Source organism: Metarhizium robertsii, assembly GCF_000187425.2.
Source record: "Metarhizium robertsii ARSEF 23 chromosome Unknown MAA_Scf_5, whole genome shotgun sequence".
NCBI classification, from domain to species: Eukaryota; Fungi; Ascomycota; class Sordariomycetes; order Hypocreales; family Clavicipitaceae; genus Metarhizium; species Metarhizium robertsii.
In genome coordinates this window covers 3,093,217-3,117,935 of record NW_011942193.1, presented here as the reverse complement: position 1 = coordinate 3,117,935, position 24,719 = coordinate 3,093,217, and the positions used below count along the sequence as shown (strand labels likewise).

The following is a 24,719-nucleotide window of genomic DNA, read 5'->3' as shown; positions in this document are numbered from 1 at the left end:
CTGCGAATGACCTCATCATAGCCGTTTAGCGATTTTTTTTCCAGTTTTCTTTTTCATGCTTCTTGCCGTCGCTTGCTGCCGCATTCCGACTCGCCGCTCGCTCGCGCAACTCCTCCTCTCCTTTGTCGTCAGAGACAGACACGGACCGGCATCATGACCTGGCTTACCAACTTGACGGGCTTCATTGCCCCCTTTTTCATCATCATGTCGCCCATCATCTCGTACGGCGACCAGATTCTTGCCATGCATCGGAATAAATCGAGTGCCGGCTTTTCCCTGGATATCCCGTTGATTATGCTGGTGGCTTCCTTCTTCAGGTATGTTTGCCCATCTACGATGCGCGGATGCGCCCAAACAGCCCGGGAAAGCGTTGGCAATCCATACACGAAGACTTGATACTAACGAGGCTATTTCTTTTTTTCTTTCTCCGTACAGAATCTTTTACTGGCCGGGCTCGCGATTCGACGCTAGTCTGTTGGTGCAGTCATTCATCATGGTGGTGGTGCAGCTCATTTTGCTCAAGATTGCGCTGGAACACAGGCCGCTGCCTGCGACCAAGGGCGGCGAGGGCAGCATGCCGTTTTCTGGTCTCGAACGAGGCAGTCCATTTGACATTCAACGGCCCTACAACTTTTGGCAGTGGCGGTCGCACAAGCCGTATGTTGCTCCCGGCACCCCCTTTGCTTCCCTCGTGGAATTTAAGCTGCTCGTAAACGGCCCAAGGATAAAATTGCTGATTTTTTTTTTTGACCGTGGCAGATACTGGCACTTCCTCCTCTACCTCCTCGGCGGTCTCATCGTCTGCGAAGTCCTCTTCCGACCCATGGAGCCCATCTACGACGCGTACTCGGTGCTCATCGGATACCTCGGCCTCTCCATTGAGGCGACCCTGCCCATCCCGCAGCTGATAGCCAACGCCCAATCGCAATCATGCAAGGGCTTCCGACTGTCCGTCCTGGCCGCCTGGATCGGCGGCGACGCCATGAAGGTCTTTTGGTTCTTTACGTCTACGAGCGAGATCCCCCTGGCCTTCAAGGTCTGCGGCTGCTTCCAGGCCGCCTGCGATTGTTTATTAGGCATCCAGTATTTCATTTATGGCGCCGGTGGTGACGAGGCCGTTTTGAAGGAGCACGCCATGGAGGAGGCTCACTGGGCGCGCGGCCACCGGGCCTCACATTCCCACACGCGGAGCATGTCAGCCGGGAAGCGAGGGGCCACGTTCAGCGATACCGAGGCGGAATAGATGACTGTCTTGGAGACGGTTCTGGGCGGGCTGCGGTACGGAAAGGCGAGGCTGCAGACCAAGAACCATGTTTTGATTATATTGGAAACGATTGCTTCGGCAAGAGAGCATTTTATTACGCGAATGAAAGCATTGTTGATAACACACGAGCAGTCACGGTAACGACTACCGATGCGATTGCAACAGGTATTTATGCCGAGGGGCAGCGGTGCGGGTGCAGGTGCAGGTGCATATATAAGAGGCATTTGGTACTTTTCATACGAACAGTGGAGAGCAGGGCATACATGACGATGAAGCATTGTGGTTTGGTCGGGTCTGATACTTGTTGGACCGGGGGTAGAGATGAAGTTGGGCGTCTCCCCCCTGGCGCGCAAGGCGTTAAGTAGTGATAGAGCGGTACAGCCACGTCCGCAAAGGCCACTGGGTATTCTGCCGCCGGTGCGTCTCAAGGCACGTAAATAATATTGTAATAAAAGCCCAAGAGGCAATTACCTTGATGATGTTGTGCACACAGTCATTTATAGAGCCCTGTGGTGAGTGTGCGTGCGAGTTGCATTTGAGCTCAATGTAGTGGTTATCGACCATGCACCAGGCGACTCCTAGATTGGGGGATGCGAGTACCCAGCCACCTTACTTTTTCCTTTGCATTGCAGATTGCAGGCAGCCAACGTCGACTGGTGCAGTCAAGCTGGGTGCTTGGGTAGATGTACTTGGCGGTTGTTGTTTGTGCATCGTTTGCTAAAAAAACACATTCTTGATTGAGAACATTGGCCAGATCAATTTGCGGCAAGGCGACTTGGTTGTGTTGGTTCCTGCCTAGTAGCCGCCGAGTCCTCAACCATCCATCTTCACCTTCAACTTGGACAGGACAGCGTTTGCCTCACAGCGCGATAGACCATCTCTGGTTGTCTGTGGCTCAATCTTTCAAAAAGGTATGCTTGACCATAAACAAGTTTAGTAAATGAGCCTAACAATGCAATATAGTCATCTTTCACCTGGACAGATAGCAGCCAAACACCAACGTGTAGTCGAGCTCACTTCCTCGTCACTTTTACCCAACCGGCGCCAGCTGGCACGGGATTTTTTCTTTCTTTCTCATATACATGCGTCTGCACCTCCAACTGCATGCTCACATACATCCATCTACAAAATTCTCTTCCTCCTTCGCCTCCAAAACTCCCCTTGTGCGCATGACGGATGCGCAGGCAGCCCAGTCATTATCACCAAGCGAGCTTCACTTATACCACTCGCTTGCCTTTTACGTCTGCCCAGCTCACTCCGCGGTGAAATCGCCCTTTACCCTCAAACGCCATGGCACCGACAAACTCCAAAGCAAACTACAAGACCTACGAGGCGCAAGCCCGTATGGTCAGGGCCATTGTCGCCGCCCACCCGGACGTCAAATGGAACTACAAAGGTAAGTTGGCTTGCTCCTCGTTTTCCCTTTTGCCGTCCCGTTTCCATCACCACTTCCCGCCCTCTACACCCGCCTCCCTCCTCCCCCTTTTCTTCTATGCCATGGGACGGGGAGTTGACCGTCCCAGAAATCGCCGCCTGCTACGGCTCAGACATGACCGAGCACGCGCTCAACCACCGCTTCCGCCGGCTCAGAGCCCAGGCCTTGATTATCCGCGAAGGACGCCCCCAGGGCTTCGACATGAAGCACCTCTCCGTCGAAGACAACATGCCCACGGCCCAGGACGCAGTCGACAAGACGAGTACGTCCCTTCCACACTCCCACCCTCCCCGTTTCCCTTCCCTTTCCTCGCGCTCGTCCGCCCCCCCCAAGTCCAGACAGGAGCTAACCCACTGCGACAGATATAGCCAAGTACTTTGGCCAGTCGACAGCGGACGGGATCCAGTTCCAGTTCCGCGGCATTAAAAAGGACGCCGACCAGCTGCGCCAGACGCACTCGTCGGGCGGCGACGTCGCCAACTGCCTCTCCCTGCCGTCGGGCACCTCGACGCCCACCAGGGCCACCGCCGCCGCCCGCACGCCAGGCAGCCGCAAGCGCCCGCGCGCCGAGCCCAAGCCCTCGCTGTCCGAGGCCTCGGGCGACGAGGAGGACGACTGGAGCGACAGGGACGAGACGCCGTCGAAGCGGGCCCCGAAGCCCACGCCGGCCCGGAAGACGGGCGCGCGCAAGGCCGCGGTCCGCGCGGGCGCTACCATCGCCGCCGGCGCCGCGCCCGACTCGGACTCGGACGTGGTCCTTGTCAAGCCCGAGTCGCAGTACCAGAGCATCTTTGGCGACCCCGCCGCCGCCAGGGCTGCCGCCGCCGCCCCCTCCCCGTCGACTGCCTCCGTCGCCGGCGCCTTTACCGAGCGCGCCACCGATCCCGTCTTCTCCACGGCCTTTGGGGCCAATCTCTACTTGGGCAGTTTTGAGGAAGCCATCGAGGCGTATGGCGACGGGGAGATTTGAAATGCATCGTTGGAGGGGATATTCAGCGAGTGCATGTGAATGGGAACGCGACGCGCGAGGGAGCGGGACAGAGGGAGGGAGAGACGGGCGCAGAGCCAGCCCCTTTTGACACTTGGACGCGCGCAGGATGGACTGGTGAGACGGGGCCTTTTTTGTTTCTGGCGTGGATGGGCGAGCATTTTTGATGCGTGGCCAACGGACTGCGAATTAGACTACACTTTGCTGAGCTACAATACACTCGATACCCATAATGTACACTCGACTACTTTGATATATTCACTACTTCGCCATCACTCGAGTAGCAACTTCCACAATGCTTCCCTATCTATAAAGTCGTGGTGGATGATATTCACCAGCCAGTAATCAGATCGAATGCCGCTCAGTACTTTTTCGCTCTCCGACCCCCGTCCGTATACTTTGGCCCATTCTCCCCACAGACCAAAGGCCTCCTCGCTCCATGCCTTGAAACTGACCTCCTCGATAATAGTTGGCGTGACAATCTCCTTTCCGGGGAACACGCCCCATGTCACGGCGTTGGTGCTCGCTGCGACGGTTCGCGTGGACCGCCCGCCGCTGATGTCCGACGAGACAAAGTCGCCCTTGGCGTTGGCCGCGTAGAAGCAGACGCTGTCGAAGTAGTCGGATCCCTTCAACTTTTCGGCTAGCATGTGCCAGTCTGCCGACGGTAAGAAGAATTCGGCAAAGGCTTTCTGGAACACGAAGCCGTTGACTGGGCCCCAGCCGAATGTCCTGTCGCTTGATGAGATGCCGTTGACGGCGGGCTGTGACGCAACCGTCAGCCAGCCCTTGCCGTTCATTTCTACAAGGCGAGACTGGATGGTTGACGATTCGGGGGACAGTCCCTCTTCGCTCCATGGTATGGCCGATATCTCGCCCTTGATGTGCCTGACAAAGACATTGTTGACGTCCTGGCGGCTCGTGGGGGATCCCCAGAGCGTCACGGCCTGATTGACTGACATGTGCAAGCTTACGCCGTAGCCGTCGATTTCACCATACGCCGGCGATCTCGAGTCGCCAAACCGACCGTTGGGGAAGTCGTCCCACGTGGCTTCCCTGCCCAAGACACCTTCGCCCTCGGAAATGGCGAGCGTGTTTGCGCGCGAGTTGATGCTTTCAGCCGGCACGCCCGCTTCTTGTCCGGTTGCCTCCCATTCAGGGTGTGATGGTGGTTGGCCAGCAACAATGACTCGGTTATAGGGATCAGAACCAACAGACGAGTGTCTCCTGGATGTCCTGGAGTGAGTTGAAGCTCGGGTGCCGTTGACCTGGATTGCCGGAGGCGCCAGAGTACCGTCGTCAATGAGCGCCTCCTCATTATCTGATTCGCGGGGAATAAGGCCTGTTCTCTCGACAATAAAGGAAACCGCCTTTTCCAAGTTCAAGGTGTAAAAGTGAAAGCCTCTACGGCCTGGTGTTCGGTTCTTGATTTTTCTAATTTGGTCAATGAGCTCACTGACAATATCCACACCGACTAGCTTGACTTTTTCGTCATCGCCCCTGACAGCATCGAGACGATCCATGATGGCGGGCGGCATCTTGGCGTGGCTGAGCTTGGTTGTCCTCTTGATCATCTGGTAGCTCTGAATTGGCATCAAGCCAGGAAGGATGGGGATCGTCTTGAAAGCGCCACTAGGGTGTTCTCGAAGGGTCTTTTCGAAATGGTCATAGGCACTGATGTCGAAGAAGAGCTGGGTCATGATAAAGTCGGCACCGGCTTGTACCTTATCCACCAGGTACGGCAAATCATGTTCCAAACTTTGATCCTGAGGGTGACTCTCGTCTGAGTGGCCTTCGGGGTATGCTGCCACTCCAATACAAAAGTAATCCCCATGCTTCCTGCGAATATATTTCACAAGGTCAATGGCCCATGTGAAATCTTGCTGTCCATCGTCCTCCGAATCTTCTGCATCACAGTATTCCTCCTTTCGCGGAGGGTCTCCTCGCAGAGCGAGGATATTACGGATACCGAGGGCTTTGGCGTCTTCAAGGGCCTTGTCGACAAGACGCTTGCTCATGTTGGTGCAAGTCAGGTGAAGACATGTTGTTAAGCCAAGCTCCCGCTGGCAGAGCTCGGCGAGCTCAAGGGACTTGGTCGCTGTCGATCCTCCAGCTCCCCAAGTAACATTGACAAAAAGAGGTTTTAGAGCCTGTTCCATGCGCTGTAGTCGATGGCGCAGGTTGGAGAAGCCCATGGCAGTCTTGGGGGGGAAGAATTCGAGAGAAAAGTACTCTCTATCGGCCGGCAGAGCGGCGATTTTGTCTGTGATTTTGTCCATGGCGACAGTGTAGGAGGCAATGAATGACTGATGGCGATCTCGAAGACAGTTTACTTATACTCCGCAGTCGGATTCGCTCAGTCGACTTTGAGCCGGGGCAGCCACAATGCAAGATGCCGTGACGGAGATAGCTCGGCGGCGACGCGCCGAATCTTGCTGTGTCTGAGTGTGTCGCAGCCAAACGGAGGGGGCAAAGATTGGCCACACGACGATGGAGCAGGAGCCGAGGCGCCGTTTTGCGGAGTGAGCTGAAGGAGTAATGATGGCACGCAAGCGACAGGTGGGAGTATCTGAAGCTGATGGCCAACGGCGCAAAAATCAAGCTGAAGATGAGGAGTTCAAAGTCCAAGACTCCCACAGCTCAGCCCAAAGCCGAAATTGAGCCACAAATGCCCATCGTCGAAAGGCACAGAGGGTCTGGTGGCAATGGACCAGTTGAATGTGCTCAAGGTCGTCGAGGCTGGCGAAACCCCACTGGTTCCGACGAACGAGAATGGAGGAGATTTTTCCCACGTCCCAGAGGCGTTGATTGACGAAGTGACAACGGCAGTGGGGACAGCCGGTTTGTGCAAGGACACGAAAACTGCCTACTAACTAGCGCCAGTCTGGTTTCGGAGCAGGAAAGCAGGAGCGACCGAGAAGGGAGTGCATTGGTATTTATTAACATATCAATTGATAAATAACGGAAGATGCGAGCGGGCACGTGGCATCGCCCGTGGTGCCTCAGTGCTGGGCAGGACAAGCCCCCTCACTCACTTGCGTCGATGTTATCATCTCGCATCAATGATGACGGCGTGTATGACGGCAGAAGCATGTAATTAGATGACGCCTGGTCCTGATTACCGCAGCTCTTAGTGCACATTGTGCCATCCTCAGACAAGGCTTGAAGGCGCGGATCGGTCCTTTGAGTTCCAGAGCCGTGTTCCATGTTTATGCCAGCACAAAAGGTGCCATGCCGGGTGCCACAGTTCTCGAGGCTATTCTGTACGGGGTGCGGCAGTCGCTTCCCACAGCCGAATGACGCACCACGCCTCAAAACGGCAGGGGCCCCCTGCAGGGTCCTACCACTCCTGCCACTCCGGACATCGCATTGGCGGAAGCTGTCACGCGTTCAAACTTTCGACGATTATCGGGAGCTCCAGTAGCTTGCCTTGCTCGCCACGCCTGTCTCCTTCGTCGCCACAACCTTCGTGATGCAGTCATCCTCATGCAGCTAGTCTACGCAAAGCAGATAGGCTGCAAGGGAGCCTGCCCGGCTCTCAGGGTAGCCTCGCGACGGCCAACCCGTATATCCAGACCAAGTTTAACACAGTTGCCAGTCGCACCAGCAGCCTCGCTTCAGAGGTGGTACGCCGTCAACCTCAACTCGTTAGACGGTAAATGGAGGAAAATATGGAGCGAAGCTAATGAAGCCGGCCTCGAACAACCAAACAGCCCAAAGGCCAGCGACCGCAAGACCAACTATGTCTTGCCAATGTTCCCCTACCCTTCGGGTAGCCTGCATCTGGGCCACCTGCGAGTGTACAGCATTGCCGACACCGTCGCCAGGTATCACAGACTAAAAGGAGATGATGTTCTCCTGCCGATGGGCTGGGACGCCTTTGGCCTGCCTGCTGAAAATGCGGCACTCGAACGTGGAATAGATCCTGGGGTGTGGACGCGGAGCAATATCAAGAAGATGAAGGAGCAGCTTGGCTCCATGAACGGTAGCTGGGACTGGAGTCGCGTAAGCATCAACGACTATCTGATGCCGGAAATTCCCCAGCGCTAACCATGCTACGTAGGAATTGACGGCTTGCGACCCCGAATTTTACAAACACACCCAGAAACTTTTCCTAATGCTGCGCGAACGGGGACTCGCGTACCAGGCGGAGGCCGAAGTCAACTACGATCCCGTGGACAAGACTGTGCTGGCGAATGAGCAAGTCGACGCAAATGGATGCTCTTGGAGGTCAGGAGCCAAGGTAGAAAAACGCAAGCTAAAGCAATGGTTCTTCCGCACTTCCGAGTATCGCGAGGCTCTATTGCGAGATCTAGATGAACTCGCCATGAACAATGCTTGGCCTGAGCGCGTCATCTCGCAGCAGAAGAATTGGTTAGGAAAGTCGACTGGCGCCTTGGTCAAGTTCCCAATCATGGCCATGGGGGGTGTCAACGTTGGCAGCGCCATAGAGGTCTTCACAACTCGACCAGACACACTTTTTGGTGTTCAGTACGTTGCTCTTGCAGCCTCTCATCCGGTTGTCGCCGAGTTGGCAAAGAAGGACGCCGAGCTACAAGCCTTCTTGGACACTCTACCCGGGCTACCCCCTGACTCGAAAGTTGGCTACCTCTTGCCGCATCTGCGAGCCATCAACCCTCTTGCTTATCACGACGAGACCCCTGACGCCACCAAGGCTTCTCTGCCCATCTATGTTGCCCCATATGTACTCGGAGATTATGGTGAAGGCGCCGTTATGGGTGTTCCTGGCCACGACCAGCGAGATCATTCATTCTGGAAAACACACCAAGAGGACCAACCAGTGCGTATTGTTCTTGCAGCATCAGAAGACGAAAGCACTACGACTCTACCAATGAGTGAGCCTTACCTCGAGCATGGTGTCATGACGCACCACAGTGGCGCTTTTAAGGGAAAGCACTCGGTGGAGGCTGGGCAGATCATGGTCCGTATGCTCGAGGCTGCTAATCTCGCGAAATCGGTCGAGAAGTGGCGCTTGCGGGACTGGCTCATTAGTCGGCAAAGATACTGGGGGACTCCTATTCCCATTATCCATTGTGCTTCTTGCGGTGCTGTCCCGGTCCCCGATGAGGATTTGCCCGTTAGACTGCCCAATGTTGAAAAGCATTGGGCGAAGGGCAAGACTGGAAATGCGCTGGAATCGTCACCTGAATTTGTCAATACATCTTGCCCCAAGTGCAAGGGACCAGCCCGCCGAGACACCGACACCATGGACACGTTTGTGGACTCTAGTTGGTATTTCGCCAGGTTCATTGACCCTCACAACACCCAACAGCTCTTTTCACCCAAAGCCAGCAAAATGCTGCCCGTGGATACTTATATAGGAGGCATTGAGCACGCAATCCTCCATTTGCTGTATGCGAGATTCGTTTACAAGTTCTTGGCGTCGACGTCATTGATGCCAGAATATACCGACGAGACAGCATCCTCAGCAGAGCCATTCAAGCGACTGATTACGCAGGGCATGGTACATGGAAGAACATTTATTAACCCTGAAAATGGCGTCTTCCTAAAGCCCGACGAAGTGGACTTGTCAGACCCATCTTCACCCAAAATTATGGCGACTGGTGTTCCCGCCAAGGTGGCATTTGAGAAGATGTCCAAATCCAAGCACAATGGTGTTGATCCTACCGAATGCATTGCCAAGTATGGAGCAGATGCAACGAGAGCCCACATGATCTTCCAAGCGCCCGTGGGAGATATTTTGAATTGGGATGAAGCCAAGATCTCCGGGGTCACTCGCTGGTTGCAACGTTTGCATGACCAGGTGGTGGCCGTCGCGACAGCTGATGAATCGAGGCCTGCCAAGGACCTGTTGGAGGAAAAGTTTGGTAGGGTTGGCTCCATGAGCTCCGAGGAACTGACGCACTGGGACGCAGATGCAGCCTTGTGGCGAGAGGTGCAGCACACGATTGCCTCTGTCACCCAGTCATACGATGAGGTCTATTCTCTCAATACAATTGTGTCGGATTTGATGCGCCTCACCAATACACTAGCAGGTTCGCAGGCTAATGAGGCCATCAAGAAGCATGCATGCAACATTCTTACTCGGCTGGTGGCCCCTATCACGCCTGCGTTTGCTGATGAATGCTGGAGCGTGTTGCATCCTTCCAAGGGGCTTATCTTTGATACATCCACCTTTCCCTCGCAGGACGGTACCTTGGACTCGGCCATGCTTCAGCCTCGACAGCGATCCTGCGCCGTGCAGATTAATGGAAAGATGCGAGGCGTCGTCGACATACCGACACCACCACCTGAGCTGCAAGGGGACGCGCTGAAAGACTGGGTAGTTAGGGAAATCCTCAAAACCAAGCAAGGCAAGGAAAGATTTGGGGAGGGGAAATATGATTTAGCCAGGGCCAAGAGGGTGATTGCTGTGCGAGGTGGCAAAGTAATGAATTTTGTCTTGTAAAAATACGACTCTAGATAGGCTGTACTATAGACGTGTAAAACACTGCATCATGGCACTTTTACCAATGGCCAGCCCTCCCACCTCTGGATGGTCCCAGATGTGAATGAGGCAGCTCATTACGAAAAGATACGAATAGGACAAATGGCATTAGCAAGTCACATTTAAGCAGGGACATAGAGTGGAGCCAGAAACAAATAAATTGATTGAGAGGAGAAAAAAAGTGCAGTCTAGGGACCAAGTTGTGTTATTTGGCCCCTGAATGATGCTGGCTTTTGCATGACCCTTTCCCGCCAACCACCCGGGTCATGGCCCTCGTCAGAATTATTATTCCACCACGATTAAACCAAATTAGAAGAAAGGAAATGAACAAAGGAAATCCAAAAACGTTGTGAAGTCCGCGTAATTCCATCTCTTGCAGCCGGTATTGTATTCTTCGGCTCGTGACCACCATCGTCAAATCAAAGCAAGACAAAAGAAATCCAAATTATCCTCCATTGACAATCTTGAAGCCCTTTTACTTCCAACTCTTGGAGCTGGTATTCCTCTCTCCCTTTCTAGAGGTGAGTCCAATTGGTCCAGCGCTCCAAAATCCAGTTGATCTTGACGATTCTCGCAGAATCAAGGCGCACATTGGAGCGGAGATGGCCCAAGAGTCCATTCAGTTCGGCGTCTAGGCAATGTTAGCCTCTTGTCTTGTATGTAGTTGTTCGCGTCTGTTTGCCAAGGGGACATGATACTTACCAGTCAAGAGACGCAGCCCGTAGGCGTGGTTTGGAAAGTCCTCGAGCTCGCAGCCACCGAGGCAGCTGTCGATGAGGTTGTAGCAGGTCTCGCTGCGGAGGGGCTGGAGGCGAGCCCATTTGTCGCCGTGGTAGATTCCGGCATTGTGCTTGGCGATGTCGTCGTTGTAAAACCTGCGGGATGTTAGCTCGTGGTTTGGGAAAGGGGGACAACGAGGGATTCTTACTTGAGCGCCGATTGGATGACGAGCTTGTTTTCTTCTTCATCCACTTCTGGGATGGCTAGTCTTGCGTAGGCTGCCGCTGCGGATAGCATGTAGTATCCTCCTTCCTCGGATTCGTCGACGGAGGTTGCTTGTTCCGCGGGGGGTTGTTGTGTGTTTTGGGTTTGTTCCTCGGCGGGTTGGCCAAGCCCGTTGGAGGCTTCTTCCTTTGGCTTCTGCTTCGTGGACTGCGTTTCGGAGGGAGCAGGGCTGGGGGTCGCTTGAGGAGTTTCGGTGGTGCTGCTGGTGCTGCTTGAGTCGAGGAACCTGTCCATGGCCAGGACGTCGGGCACGAGATCTGAGAGACCTTCGTAGACGCCTTCGTTGCTTGGAGCAGGGCTGCTGGGCTTGGCTGGGGCCGGCTGCTCAGTTGTTTCTTGTGGTTGGGCCTGGGGTTCCTGGGATCGTTGGGGAGCCTGAGCTCTGATGCGTGGTGGTTGCAAGGCACTTCGCCGCGTGTAGCGCGAGATGTCCATGGGGGCATACTCGAAGCGGGGAGATTTCCGGTATTCGATCATGTTGAGGGATCCGAGGGTTGGTATCTTCGACATGATTTGTATCCTTGTGTTTCCGCGTGGGGAGGTGGTTTCTTGTGTAGTTGTTTGTGGTTGTGTGCTTCTGTCTGGGTAGGCTGGTTGCTTGTGTGTTTGAGTGTTTGATATGGTGTTTATACGCTTATTGGTGTCTGTAGACGGTTGTCTTTGGTGGTATGTGCGGTTTTGATGCTTCCAACCGGTAGGTAGAGTAGTTTTATGAGTGCGAAGCATGGGTTTGTATGATGTAGTTTGTAGACAGCGTGTTGTATGTGTGTGTGTGTGTGTTTGTATGCAGTTCAGTGATGAACAGTACTGTTTTTGGTTTGAAGGACAGTAACAAGCCTGAATAGCAGAGCAGAAGTAATGACAAGGAGGGTAAGATTGTTCTGGGTGTTCATCCAGAGATGGGAGACCAGGCTCTTATTTCTATGAACACATGGACTTTGGGCCGTGGAAGATGGAAGACTGGGAGAGAAGAGCACATAGTTCGTGGCTGTTTAGACTTGCAAGCTAATATTTGGTTCTTCGATATAGTTACGCGTCGAGGTTAGTCTGCAGATGTGGTTGATTTAAGATTTGAAGGTGCGGGATAGGGGGGAGTTAGGCGTGATGGGCTGAAGGATAGTTCATCCTAAGTGTGAGCCATGTTACGACCAAGTTATTTCCCTGGAGCCTGTATCTTGATTGAAAAAACCATGTTGCCAGTTCGCAGACGAAAGGTCAACTCGGGTATTATTAGATTATAGCCTCTCCGTGTAAGGGCAAGCCCTGAGCAGGGAAGAACGGGATACAGAAAATGTTACCAGGCACTTTACAAAACTACCGATGGCAGGCTTTTAGACAATGTATTTTTGAACAACTGTGATAGCGTGGACGTGTGACTTGGGTAATCTTGACATTGACATGGTATCAAGTATACAGACCTAGATTGCCAAGTGTTGGTCGTCTCACATAGACAAGAATGTATTATAGCCGCCTTAGCGCAAGACGCGATGTTAGCCTAATCGGAAGAGAGTTCAGTCCATAACCTTAACTGTTTATTGTGCAACACTAATCAAGTTGTAGTCTAAATTGGGTAGATGCATAATATTCCTTTCTGAAAATATACGGCTGGGTGTTGTATCCCAGAGTTCCATGAGATTCTGTCTATGCAAGGCCAGAGCTTAACAATCTATACATGAATCATGACTCAGGGCGGCTGAAGTTTCTTGGATCGCATTTGCTGCTGCATTGTCACTTCTAGTTGCGAACTGCTAGAAAGGAAGTGGCCAACGATTCTATTCCTAAACAACATGAGTTACAGTACAGATATCCCTCAGAATGTAGCAAGCCCGGCATGTCTCCATTCCAATCATTAGTCCAGTCGTCTCCTCCTTTGCTGTTCCTCATCCCCCAACAACGCATCCTCCTCGGATCTATCCTTGCTATGAGAGCCTCGGTAAAAAATGTAGTGCTGGGCAAAAAAGATGCAGTCGTACACCATGCTCACATTCCCCAGGGCAAATTTTACCGGATTGCCTGTGATGCCACTCCAGTCGCGCTGCAAGTAACTGTCGATGCACTGTTGTCCCGTGCTCAGTCCACCACCCGCAAAGTCAAGCGTAATCTGCCAGATACTCCATCCCTTGGTGCTCTGGTTGCTGTAGTTGGCTAGGACCTGCGGAGTGAATTTGATAAGGGTGATTAAAAGCTTAACGTAGCCCACTGCGTAGATGATGTCTAGCTCGCACCAGTCTGTTGCTGGATCGATAGGGCCCTTGGCTGCTTCCGAAGCAACTATTAGATAAGTGGCGACAACGCCGAAGAGGCAGCCCAGCGCGACACCGACAATGAAGCGACTAGGGCGGGTGCCGGTGGAAGGGGCGAAGCCCCAGAGAGTGCGGAGGAGGTATTGCGAAAGAGTGATGGCAGATATGACAGAGGCGTGGAGCGCAAAAGTGATGTCGTTGAACTGGACAGTGGGAGTAAGATCGTTGTGCCGAGCGGCGTACTGGCTTCGAATGACGGGAGAGTAGTAGAAGGCGACATTGGAGACGAAATACGCAACGAAGCCTGGGACATGTCAGTCTATCTGGCGCACGTCGGAGCTGGCTGGCGCCAACGACTCTGGGGGGATGAGACATTGCGGCGGACCATACCTAGAACGTTGATGAAGGGGAAATCCACAGTGGTTCCAGATGTGCTCTTGCGGCGAAGATTCAATATAAGTTGAGGATAAAACGAAGCGCTCCAGCAAAAGGTGTAGATCCAACCAAACAGGCCAGAAAGGAAGGTGAGAAGGCTCATGACGTGGGATGTGGCGGGTGATTTTCTGGCCAACTTGGAAGAAACCACAGCGTCGGTGCAGTCAGTCGTGTGATAAAAATCACATCCCAGAGGCCATTTGCTAGACAAGGTTAGGAGCCTCTTGCTCAACAGAGAGAGCGAGGCTGGCGGAACAGAAAGTAGACAACAGCGACGGCCATGACCCTCGAAAGCAGGACTTTTTAATTTTAATGCGAATCACGACACCTATGCACGTAATGCGCAACACGGCAATGACGGCTTTGCGGGTCGTGCTTTCCTAAACGAGGGACGACAGGCCAGGAGGTCCCTTCCCCATGACCCCAGCGCCATGTTCACGGCTGCAGGTGATTGGGGACCAGAGCGTTCTGGCCCCGCCCGAAGCCACAAACCGGAAACGCTCCTCCCCACCTCCACAATTGCGATGACTCTCGTCTGTACTCCGTAACGCTGACTATTTTTTTTCTGTGGAATCCGCTCCTTTGCGACCACCAAGGTCCCGGTAAAGCCGCAGGCCAGCGTTCCTAGAGCCCGCATGGACCAGATCCGCCCAGCTGGAGAAGCGACTGGTGTTTCGATAGGCGTTGTATCACCGCACTCGCCGTCACCATCTTCGTCGAAACTGCCGGTATACTTGCCAGCTTTCACCAGGGCGATGAGCATGCGAATCCGATTTTGGTTGACCTTTCTCTCACCGAACTGGCCTTTGTGGCGCTGATATCATTGTTCATGAGAGGCATCAAGTTCCAATGCCAAAGGGTGCAGTTTTGCCGAAGCGGTTTTGATTGCAATAGTTGGGTTTATATGGGTTTGATCGAGGTAATGGATACTCTTTCGGAACCATGGCCCTCTGGCATGACAACAACAAGAGATACCCCGGATTTTGACAATGTAACGTGTTCTAACGTCATTCCAGATAATGGCCAATATCTAAAGTGTCCATCTCCTCTACAAACCAGCTCAGTCAGCCTTGGCAGGTGTAGGCAGAGCAAACGCTTACATACACGACTTGCTTCTCTTCTGTAATCACTACTGGTCGCGAAACAAGAGCTCTTGTTTCCTTATATCTGGCTGTGATTCCGCATTATCCAACTTAAGAGCTGCTCGGAAATGGGACAAATAGCACCAAAGGCGTTTCTACTTTGGAAACTAGATGATTCGGCAGCTCGGCAGAAGTACTTGTCAAGATGAATGGAAACGCCCTCAGGTGTTTAGCATGAGGGCATCCGCTTGGGAAAACTGCTGCCACACTCTTTCTTCTAACTGGGCATGAGTCGGGATTAATGGATTGCTCCAGACGGGCGCGTGAGCACGCAAGCTCCGTGATATCTCATTGGACGCCTGGTGGCTGGCTCTTGTCAAGTGGACGGGACTGGCGTCAGCCATTGATCACACTCGCGAGAATTTGTGGCTTGAGTCCGAGGAGACCAAATGCTTGTGCTCGCGGTAGAGCCTTGATAATTTCAGCCAGCCAAGACAATGAATGACGCTGGGTATAAGAGTCATGTGCTGCTATTCCCAGGCGCAGAGACCAGAGAGTCAAGATACACGGAATTAGCCACGGGTTTCACATTTCATCATGCTCATGCTCATCACAAGACAAGGAGATGCCTGGCACCCGAAATAAGCATATTGGCCCTGTCATTGTACTTTATATGATGCAAAATCATTATATCTCCGGCGTGTACAGATCGAAAAGCCTCTCATTCGTATTCTAGTATCAAGGTCATCTCGTATCGCCACAATATTGGTGAACTGGCTGCATTCAACTTTATCAACGAAATCCCTCCGGTCCTGCTCCAAATATACACATTCAAAGTTATGTTATTGGCCAATCCAAATAGAATGAGCCTCCAAACCAGCTAATATACGCAACCGCAACATTGCACCGAAGTCAACCGGCTTGCCTGGTTCCACAAATCTCGTCCACCCGTCATGAATCCATTCGCCGATAGCATCTTGATGGCATCAGCAACAGTATTGACGTAGCATTGTCGATGGTCGAGGTGGTCTCTCTGGGGACAATGACGGCGTTGGGGATTCCAGTACTTTACTGGGTGAGACCACCAAGGCTGTTTCCGTCAAGGGACTGGAGACTTCCGACAATATCAGTGACGGGCTTGGTAATGCCGCCGGCAGATCCCAAGGAAGATCCCAAGGGAAGACCCTCACCCAGGCCGCCGATGGCGTCTCGCTTCTGTTTACCGACAAGAGAATCAGCGCCAACTCCCGGAAAGCCTCCTGGGTGTAGAAGACTCTCCGCGATGCCGGTGGGATCAAGGTTCTGTCCAATGGGGACTTTGTCCGTGATGCCATTGGGAGAGCCAACAGTGCCATCCCTCTTCTGTCCGGCAAGAGCTTCATCTGTGACACCGGCAATGTCAGCGCCCTCGGTGAGACCGGTTACAATGCCAGCAACGTCATCAGTGACTTCTCTCTTGCCGACCCCAGGGGCAGCTTTGGTAACATGGCTGGCGGCACCAGCGAGCCCGCCATCACCGCCTACGATGGGGACATCCTGGATAAGGCCATCAAGCAAGCTTCTGGTGGCATCCCTCTTTACACCATTGGAAAGACCACCTTGTTCGGGGTCTACAACGACGGGAAGGCTCGGGTTGGCGTCAGGACGATGTTCGGCGCCATTGGTCAAGCTACCGGCGTTGATGGGCGCAGCAAACGAGGTGCCATAGAGGCAAGTGAGGAGAGCAAGGCAGACTGAGGAGTGCATTTTTAAATCGTGGCGAGTGAGTGTGTAAACGATTGTGTGGCAAAAAAATATAACAAGGTAAATAAGGTGAATGAATGGCTTGCCGAAGTTGTGGGAGTACAACAAACTTGGAGGATGCCTTTGCCCGTCGCAACAGCGCGATCAACATGTTTTATAATCCGATGAAAGGGGGCTTGCATGTGTCGATGGTGCCATGATCAGCCAAATTGGATGCTAGACATTGCAACAGAGATGCTGGCTTGTGGTATCTCTTCTGGGAGAGATCGACAACAAAGCCTAGCTCGTCGACTGGTGTTTCTAGAGAGTGATACTCGGTATAGAAATGTCTCAACGACAAAGGACAAGCGGGATAAGGACAAGCAACGGTAGCACCATGTTGGCCACTAGCAGTGCCCGAGCGCATCTCGTCATGAGTGCCGGATTATGGAGTAGCTTCATTAAGTCGTGTTGATCTACTCGGTAGCCTCCCTCACATCAAATGGAGGTACTACATACTCCATACATGATGCAGGTACGTCTTCCACCTGCCTTGACTCCCTTGACATAGATGCCGACAAATAAACAATCAGTGATACAGGTGCTGTTGGATATGGCATATGCCAAGACTGCCCATGTCAATTTCCTTCTCTGATGGCAAACATCATCTGCCGCCCCGTCACCAACAGTTTTCAATTACTACCATTATAGTCCTGTCTCCGTAAAGATGGCCATTGTTCAGGAAAGAGGCGCTAGCATGAGGGAAAGTGAATCAGGGAGAAAGTAGTAGTAGTACTAGTACAACGTCGTCTGAGACATTGTGTGGGAGCCGGCTTGCTCACTTGTGTGGGTTAGATGAGCATGAATCCCCGTCAAGCCACGATGTCATTCTGGGGGAGGGCCTAGTCTGGGGGGATTCGCACTGGTGTATTTTTGGAGAGATTGTGACTCAAGACTAGACTGTGTGTATTCCCCCCTGCGTTTTGTCTTCTTTATATTGTAATGGTGATTTTAGCGCCGGGCGTGAAATGACGATGCACGACATCATTGCACCATGACGGAGTCCATGCATTTGGTTTCCAATGTTGAGGAAACAACTGAAGTGGCATCCGCGACGCTATGACACGACTTTTTACATCATTTCTCAGCTTCCAAGGACAGAGAAGCGATGCGTGTGCAGAGCGGGCTGGCCGGCCGGCCGCGGCACGACGAGTCGGAGGGTGCATTTGCAAGGGGGAAGCGGTTTGTGAAATGTGATTGAGACTGTTTCGAGGCCGCGAGGCCGGGTTGTGATTGAAACACGGGAGCCCTGTGATGCTGCTTTTGGAGTTTTCTGCTCAGCCCGTTTCCAACGCACGACTTACACGCACAAGATGGCTCACGTTTCAAGTCGGCTGTCATTTACCACGAGTAATTCTGTATTCTACGTATCCTGAGAATTTGTACAAGTCGTCCGTCATCTCTTCCACCACGCGCCAGCAAGACGTGCCGCTTCAAATGGCAGCCTGGGAAACAGTCCTCTGGCGGCTTCATCGCTTCCCAGCTCCGAAACACCGGACGATGCACACCACGGCATCCGAGTTGGCCAATAGACGTGCGGGACGGGAAAGCCGACCACGGCGGACGGATGTATCCTGAGCCATGCGCAGGCAGCCGACCAGCCCGGCCTCACACACAGATCAAGAGCAGCAAGCAGGATAGACACGCCCGCCACCGCGAGCAGATGGTCGGCTTCCGCCCGCGACGACCAAACAAGACCGCCATGGCCAGCAGCACCTCCTCGCCGCAGTGCCATTGCCACTTGCTCAGCCTGCCCCTCGAGCTCCGTCTCCAGATCTACACGCTCCTCCTGCTGCTGCCGCCGCACTCGAGGCACAGCACTCACCGGGCGCTCATCCACGCAGCCATCCTCGGCACCTCTCGCCAGATCCACGCCGAGGCCTGGCCGCTCCTCTACACCAAAAACACCTTCCTCGCGCACCCGTCCCTCCTGACGTCCTTTCCCCGCCTGCGGGAGGACTACCCCCCCGTCAAGGAGGCGGCGGCCGTCTCGAGGATCCGCCGGTTCCGCCTCGTCATCCGGCTGGACTGCGACGTGCTGTTCTCCAGGGAGGCCGCGGCCGGGGCCCTCTCCCACATGGACGAGGTGGTTGTTGACGTGTCGCAGGCGGTGTTTCTGGGCGCCGGCCGCGAGAACCTGCGCGTTCTGGAGGGCGTGAGGGGCGTCGGGAGGGCCGTGATCCGGGGGAGCACGACGGGCTTTGAGAGGTACGTCGACTGGCTGACGGGGGTGATGGAGGCTGAGAAGGGCCACGTTGCCGAGTACGTAGATGGGTGATGGGGACGTGTATACATCCATGTATACATGTCGGCAGCACGAGAGACTACACGGCACGGCGGTGGGAAAACAAATCACGCAATATTTACTCCAACAAGTCGTCCGGTTAGACGGCGTATTCGACACAGCGCCCCTGTCCGCATGGAGATGATAGACTTGTTGGGACAATAATACCACGGGTGAATGCTGATGAAACGACGAGAAGTTAAGTTTTATTTTTGTTATATATCTCTTGTTGCAGGACCCGCGAACTGGCGTATCAATAGGTAGCCTTGCCCCGGAGACTGCCACGCGCTGCGCCTAGAAGCCGCCTTTACACAAAGGGAATATAAAAAGGAAAGAGAAAAGGCTCCAGGCGCAACGAAGCGACGCTGCAAGCGGGCGACGAACGCTCTGCTCGCAGGGCAAGTCAAGCACTGATAAACCACGACGCCAATGGCGACGGCGACGAAAAAATTAGCATTCTCCGATCAGGCGGCTACTATGTGATTGCGCCAGCCGTGGGCCGACACGTTTTGTGTCTGCGGCACTGCGGCGGCGCGAGCATCGGGACGAAATGTGAAAGAAAACATGGGCCTGTAAAACGAACTCGTTAGCAGGGGCTTTCAAACATCATGGAACATGGCACGTTTGCTTTGGAAAAGATGGGTTTTGACAACCACGTCAAGACAAGATGGTCAGATATGGCCGGCGGCAACGAGTGGTTGCCAAGCCGCGTCCGAGAGGATCATCCCGCGGCTTGTCGAGAAAACAGGTCGACGGCGAGAATAATGTCCATTGTGACTGCCGAGACGAATCTGCAGATGACTTTGTTTCCATCTTGGCAAGACGTGGTGTCGGGATTCAACGCTGGGCAGATACATACACGGTACGGGATTCTAAGAGTCTGTTAGACGCCGTGAGAAATAGTTGCTTGGAGTTGACAGCAGAGACGGAGAGACGGAGAGACGGAAGAAGGACGTAGGGGTAGATATATCTTGAGGAGAGGCAGGACAATAGGCGGCAGTGGTCACTGACGCCCTAGTATCGTGGAAATGGCCATTGTTGCCAAAGGGGATACATGTATGGGCCGGTGCGAAAAGGGTCTGAAAGGACATCTTGAGTCTGGCTTATTTGACTTACCGGCAGGGCAGTGCACATGTGGACGTAGAACCAGCTACATCCATCGATGCGCTGCTGTTTATACAGCTGTTAATTGGACTTGGGCTTCACAGCAGCCGCTATTCCCATGAACAAGCCAGGCAATAATACCACCGCGAGAAGCATGAGTACGATAACTTGGGTCTTCCGTGACCATTTCCAAGGGTCCAAGGTGAACTTCCTAGGAGCCTTGGCGTCCGCCGTCTTCTCGTCCTCGCTTGCCACGGAACCGTTCATCGTCGTCGAGTTGTCCAGCCTGCGAATGGGGATGAGAGCAAATCCTACTTCCGGGTCAGCCACATGGCTATATACACAACCGCAACAAAGGAAAGACCAGTGACCCGGGGCAATAAAGAAATCCTTTGAGGCGTCTTCACACAAAGGGGAGAGAGAAGGGTACCTTTTTTAAAAAAAACGGGTATCGCCACTTCCAAAAAAGAAAAAAGAAAGAAAACGCAAGAGACAAAGCGCCAGGCTACGATGCGTTGCAGCTCACGAGGTCGCGTACATGAGGTATATCGAAAAACAGACGAGCATGAGAATCCCCGTGCTGATCAGGGACGTTCCGATCGCGTAGTCGAGCGGTTCGAAATGGGGGAGCAGCTGGCGCAGACCCATGGTTGCATTCTTCAGCCCGCGCAGCAAGCTTCACTGCACCAGGCACCGTGTATTTATGTCCGAGACGCCGTTGAGTAGCAGAATGGCAGCGGCGGCGACTTGGTTCATGGGCGCGCGGCTTGAGGCGCGTGGATGCCGGTGAAACGGGGACGGACAAAGAGCCCATTGTGCCGTCGGGGGCACGTAAAGATGCTTTTTTTTGGAATCTCTTCAATCGTCACCAAATATACTCACTAGCGAGGCCTAAAACGCACAAAAAGGCACCAGTTGACGTTTAATCCGGGACTCTCAGACGCTGGGTGTGAATGCCCGACGAGTCAAGTGTCTCTTTCGAGGAATCTCGACGCATTGTGTTGGGGACGAGGGGGTGCTGGCAGTCCCGTGAAGATGCTTCATTCTATTCATCGCCCGGTCATGTGTTCCCTACACAATCCGACCGAGCGCGTGACTGTAACTTGCTCGTCTCGCAACACCATGCCGAACCGTCTCGGGGGGCCACGATGTGCCGGCCACAATGGCATGAGACGTCCGGCCTACGTTTTGTCTTGACGGCCATGCACACGCACATGCGGCGCCGACTCACTGGCCCTTTGGCAAGTTCTTACACCTGGCTCTTCGATGCAAAAGGAAGACGACTAGTCGAAGAAGAAGACATCTAGGTTGCTGGATTTCGCGGCAGGTCGCTCGACGTCGTCGCGGAAGACGGCCGTGCGTGGGACCATGGCGAACGACTTCGGAGCCCACGACCAGCACTCACATTCATATCAGCAGGTGATTGCTAATTTGCCATAATTCACAGAGATGACATGGTGAAATAGGCACAGAGACCCCGCGCCCAGACAACCCAGCTTGCCCAAGGCCGATCCAAAACACCAAACACAAGGGCCACGATGTAAGAGATGCAAACAAAGCCCAGCAAGCAGGGGCAAGTGCCCCAAGGGCAAGACCGCAACGCCAGCTCGTCAAAACAGCCAAGACATCGAAGCACTGTCCACACACACAAATCACCAGGCCAGACGCAAAAGACGCACAAGACATAAAAGAACATCTAGTCTATCCTGTATCATCTAGCAAAGAGCGCGGGCTCCCCGCCCCCTTCCCTCTTTTTATCTAACCCATGCAAACTAGCCGACATCCAGAAAGAATCCGCGACAAGCTTCATCTCTCCAGTGCGCAACTAGCAAAAACGTCCCTGATTTCCTCGCTCCGCCTGTCCAACATATCCGTCGACATAGGAGATGCCAAAAAAGAAAAGAAGAAGAAGAAAACTACACAAAAAACAAGAATTGTGCTTGAAAGCTGGTGAAAAAAAAAAAAACGCAAGATGCGCCACGATGCCTGTGCTCCGCCCAAACGCCTCGGCTGATGCAATGCCGATCAAATACTTTCCCCGTAGGGAACTCGAACTCGACACCCGTTTCGAGTCTGCCAGAAAGAAAGAAAAACTCAATATTGAAGCGAGTTCTTTTCCAAAGTCCACCCGGTGCTGACGCCCAAGTAAACAGCTAGCTATGCTTGTTTTTGTACTTTTTGTCTTTTTACTGAGCTGCGCCGCCACCGCCCATCACCTTGGGCAACGACTTCCAGCGGTTCGCATCGGGAATCTTGGACCGGCCAAAGTCCTCGTCCAGATCCAGGATAATCTTGAGGGCGTTGCGGCTCCGGGCAAACGGCGACGTGTCGAGGGCCCGGCCCTTGGTCACGGCGGACACGACGTCGCCCACGCCAGCCATCGTCTCCTCCTTCTTGCCGCCGGGCATGGGCAGCAGCGTCTGCAGGACTTCGTAGGCGGCGAGGGTGAAGCCGAACTGGGGCGACGACCGGAAGATTCGAGCCGGGCCGCCCTTGAAGAAGGCCGTGAAGCCCTCCTCCTTCCAGATGGTCGAGGCAGCGTGCCGGAGACCCGTGTACGACGCCTCGCCCTTGCGGGCCTCCACCTGCAGGCGCGTCTTGATGACGTCGCACGGCGTGGTGAGGTAGGCCGCCGGCATGCCGGCAATGGCGCCCGCCGTCAGGAGCTGCAGGACGCCCAGCTTGTTGGCCGGTGTCTCGCCGAAAAAGTCCTTCTTCAGGTGGCTGTACGTGGGGAAGTAGATGGCTGAAAAGGGAACGTCGCGCAGCAGACACGCCGATGCTCCCTTGTACAGGCCGACCAGACCCAGGTTGCGTACAATCCACATGGCCGATCGCTTGGGCGTGCCTTCGACAGACTTGGCAACCTCGCCCTGTACTTGCAGTCGAATCTTGACAATCTCGAGGGGGTTGGTGAAAACCTAGGACAATATTAGCTTTCTTGTTATTATTCTTTATTTTGGCCGAAACCACTTCGTGCTTGAGGGGATGTGAAAAACTTACAACTTGGCATCCACCAGCACTAGCACCAGCCAAAATCTCAGCACTCAAGGAAATACGGCCCTGCTTGTCTGTGAAATGACGCCGCACAAGATCGTTGACAGTCAGCTTGATAGCCTTCTCGGGAGCCACGCCGACAAGCTGCGGCAAAACACCCGAGTACAAGCCCCGGATACCCTCATTGCGAAACACCTTTTGGAAGCAGTCAATCGAGTTCTTGTACAGCCGCTGGCCAGGCTGTGCGCCACGCTGGTTCTGAAGACGAGTCTTGACCAAGTCAATCGGGTACACCATAAAGGCACCAAAGGCACCAGCCACACTGCCCAGCGCAAAGTTGTAGGTCGACTCCAGAATGCCATGGAAGATGGAGGCCTTTTTGGTCACGGGGACGGCCGACTCATCCACGTCGTACATGGGACTTCTCCACGAGGGGTCGAGAACCTTGGCAAAGTCTCTCAAGCCCAGGCGACCCGAGGGCTCGTCAAGACTGGCAAAGTGGAAGAGGATATCGGCCTCCATGGGCGTAAAGAGAGAGAAGCGTGTAACCTTGGACGCCTCGTTGACAAACTCGGCACGGGTGATTTTGCCGTCTGAGCTCCTCGAGATGGCCCGTCGCACAATGAGCTCGACGAGATCCATCTCCTTGATCATGTTCTGAAAGGCGCGAACGTTGGCGTAGGAGATCTTGCTGCCCGTGGTAATGTTGCAAAGAGTGTGCAGATTGGCGAGGAGGTGGTCGGAAAGCTTGTGCTTGGAGGTCTCGAGAATGATGCGCGCAAACTCCTCGGGCTCAATGTAACCGTCGCCGTCCCTGTCAAGCAGCTGGAAAGCTTGTCGGATGCGCTCGCCCTGGAGACCGCGCAGCATTTGTGAAAACTGAGGGTAGCTCAGGTTGTGGCGCTTCTTCTTGCTGCCAATGTACAGCTTCGCCCACTCGCAGTCCCAGTCAAAGGGGATGTTGTCGGGGCCCTTGTTGAGCTCGTAGAGTCTGCGGAAGTCGTGGTACTTGACGTCGCCGGTGCGGTCAACATCAAAGAGGCGGAATGCGATTTCGTATTCGGCATCGGGCTTCATGAGGAGGTTCTCAAAGACGCCCCAGTCCGCCAGACTCAGACGTCCACGGTCCTTGTTGTCTGCGACGCGGAAGAGAATTGAATACTGGTCTCTTTTGATTTTGTGCTGTGCAAAAGCTTCGTGTCAGCAAACCCGGCCAATGGCGTGGAGACAAGCTTCCTCGATACTCACATAGTCCTCCGTCACTGGCGCAATAGCGTTGGTGAACTCCTCGGGCCCCATGTACAGTTCGCCGGTCTCGGGGTCCTTGGCGGCATGGGCATTGAAGCGCGCCTTGCTCTGCGCCGACAACTGGTGCGAGGGATCTTCGGGAGCACCGCTGCCCTTGAGGGTCTCCTTGACAGCCTCCTTCACTAGAGTGGAGGGACTCGACATGGTGAAGTATTAAAATGTGTATGTTTGTTGTATATATTCGAGAACCACAAGCCAAACAAAAAAAGCATCCGCTTCGGCCGAGGATATATCGCAGATCGCCGCCGTTGGGGAGGAGGACGGGCCAAAAAAAAAAAAAAAAAGACGGAAAGGGATAGAGACAGCAAGAGGGCACAGAGGTC

The 24,719-nt window shown here is 53.8% G+C and overlaps 9 protein-coding genes across 9 annotated transcripts; 4 read left to right on the top strand and 5 right to left on the bottom strand.

Moving 5' to 3' along the window:
* Window positions 1–493: 493 nt before the first annotated feature.
* MAA_07322 (PQ loop repeat protein) lies at window positions 494–1,243 on the top strand (the record flags this gene model as incomplete). Its single annotated transcript, XM_007825320.2, has 2 exons — window positions 494–657; window positions 760–1,243. The coding sequence occupies 2 exons, from the start codon at window positions 494–496 to the stop codon at window positions 1,241–1,243; spliced, it is 648 nt and encodes a 215-aa protein (XP_007823511.2).
* Window positions 1,244–2,554: 1,311 nt separating this feature from the next.
* MAA_07321 (uncharacterized protein) lies at window positions 2,555–3,669 on the top strand (the record flags this gene model as incomplete). Its single annotated transcript, XM_007825319.2, has 3 exons — window positions 2,555–2,660; window positions 2,788–2,961; window positions 3,062–3,669. 3 exons carry the CDS (start codon window positions 2,555–2,557, stop codon window positions 3,667–3,669), a joined length of 888 nt encoding a protein of 295 aa, XP_007823510.2.
* Window positions 3,670–3,959: 290 nt separating this feature from the next.
* MAA_07320 (methylenetetrahydrofolate reductase) lies at window positions 3,960–5,966 on the bottom strand (the record flags this gene model as incomplete). The annotated part of the gene is made up of 1 exon (XM_007825318.1): window positions 3,960–5,966. One exon carries the CDS (start codon window positions 5,964–5,966, stop codon window positions 3,960–3,962), a length of 2,007 nt encoding a protein of 668 aa, XP_007823509.1.
* Window positions 5,967–7,173: 1,207 nt separating this feature from the next.
* MAA_07319 (leucyl-tRNA synthetase) lies at window positions 7,174–10,117 on the top strand (the record flags this gene model as incomplete). The annotated part of the gene is made up of 2 exons (XM_007825317.1): window positions 7,174–7,692; window positions 7,751–10,117. 2 exons carry the CDS (start codon window positions 7,174–7,176, stop codon window positions 10,115–10,117), a joined length of 2,886 nt encoding a protein of 961 aa, XP_007823508.1.
* Window positions 10,118–10,671: 554 nt separating this feature from the next.
* On the bottom strand, window positions 10,672–11,638 carry MAA_07318 (uncharacterized protein; the record flags this gene model as incomplete). The annotated part of the gene is made up of 3 exons (XM_007825316.1): window positions 10,672–10,787; window positions 10,859–11,031; window positions 11,085–11,638. 3 exons carry the CDS (start codon window positions 11,636–11,638, stop codon window positions 10,672–10,674), a joined length of 843 nt encoding a protein of 280 aa, XP_007823507.1.
* A 1,372-nt stretch (window positions 11,639–13,010) lies between these two features.
* On the bottom strand, window positions 13,011–13,942 carry MAA_07317 (lysosomal cystine transporter; the record flags this gene model as incomplete). The annotated part of the gene is made up of 2 exons (XM_007825315.1): window positions 13,011–13,708; window positions 13,795–13,942. The coding sequence occupies 2 exons, from the start codon at window positions 13,940–13,942 to the stop codon at window positions 13,011–13,013; spliced, it is 846 nt and encodes a 281-aa protein (XP_007823506.1).
* A 2,047-nt stretch (window positions 13,943–15,989) lies between these two features.
* Window positions 15,990–16,667, bottom strand: MAA_07316 (uncharacterized protein; the record flags this gene model as incomplete). Its single annotated transcript, XM_007825314.1, has 1 exon — window positions 15,990–16,667. The coding sequence occupies one exon, from the start codon at window positions 16,665–16,667 to the stop codon at window positions 15,990–15,992; it is 678 nt and encodes a 225-aa protein (XP_007823505.1).
* A 1,738-nt stretch (window positions 16,668–18,405) lies between these two features.
* On the top strand, window positions 18,406–18,981 carry MAA_07315 (uncharacterized protein; the record flags this gene model as incomplete). Its single annotated transcript, XM_007825313.2, has 1 exon — window positions 18,406–18,981. The coding sequence occupies one exon, from the start codon at window positions 18,406–18,408 to the stop codon at window positions 18,979–18,981; it is 576 nt and encodes a 191-aa protein (XP_007823504.2).
* Window positions 18,982–22,277: 3,296 nt separating this feature from the next.
* Window positions 22,278–24,540, bottom strand: MAA_07314 (mitochondrial carrier protein; the record flags this gene model as incomplete). The annotated part of the gene is made up of 3 exons (XM_007825312.1): window positions 22,278–23,012; window positions 23,095–24,249; window positions 24,298–24,540. 3 exons carry the CDS (start codon window positions 24,538–24,540, stop codon window positions 22,278–22,280), a joined length of 2,133 nt encoding a protein of 710 aa, XP_007823503.1.
* Between the last annotated feature and the right edge of the window lie 179 nt (window positions 24,541–24,719).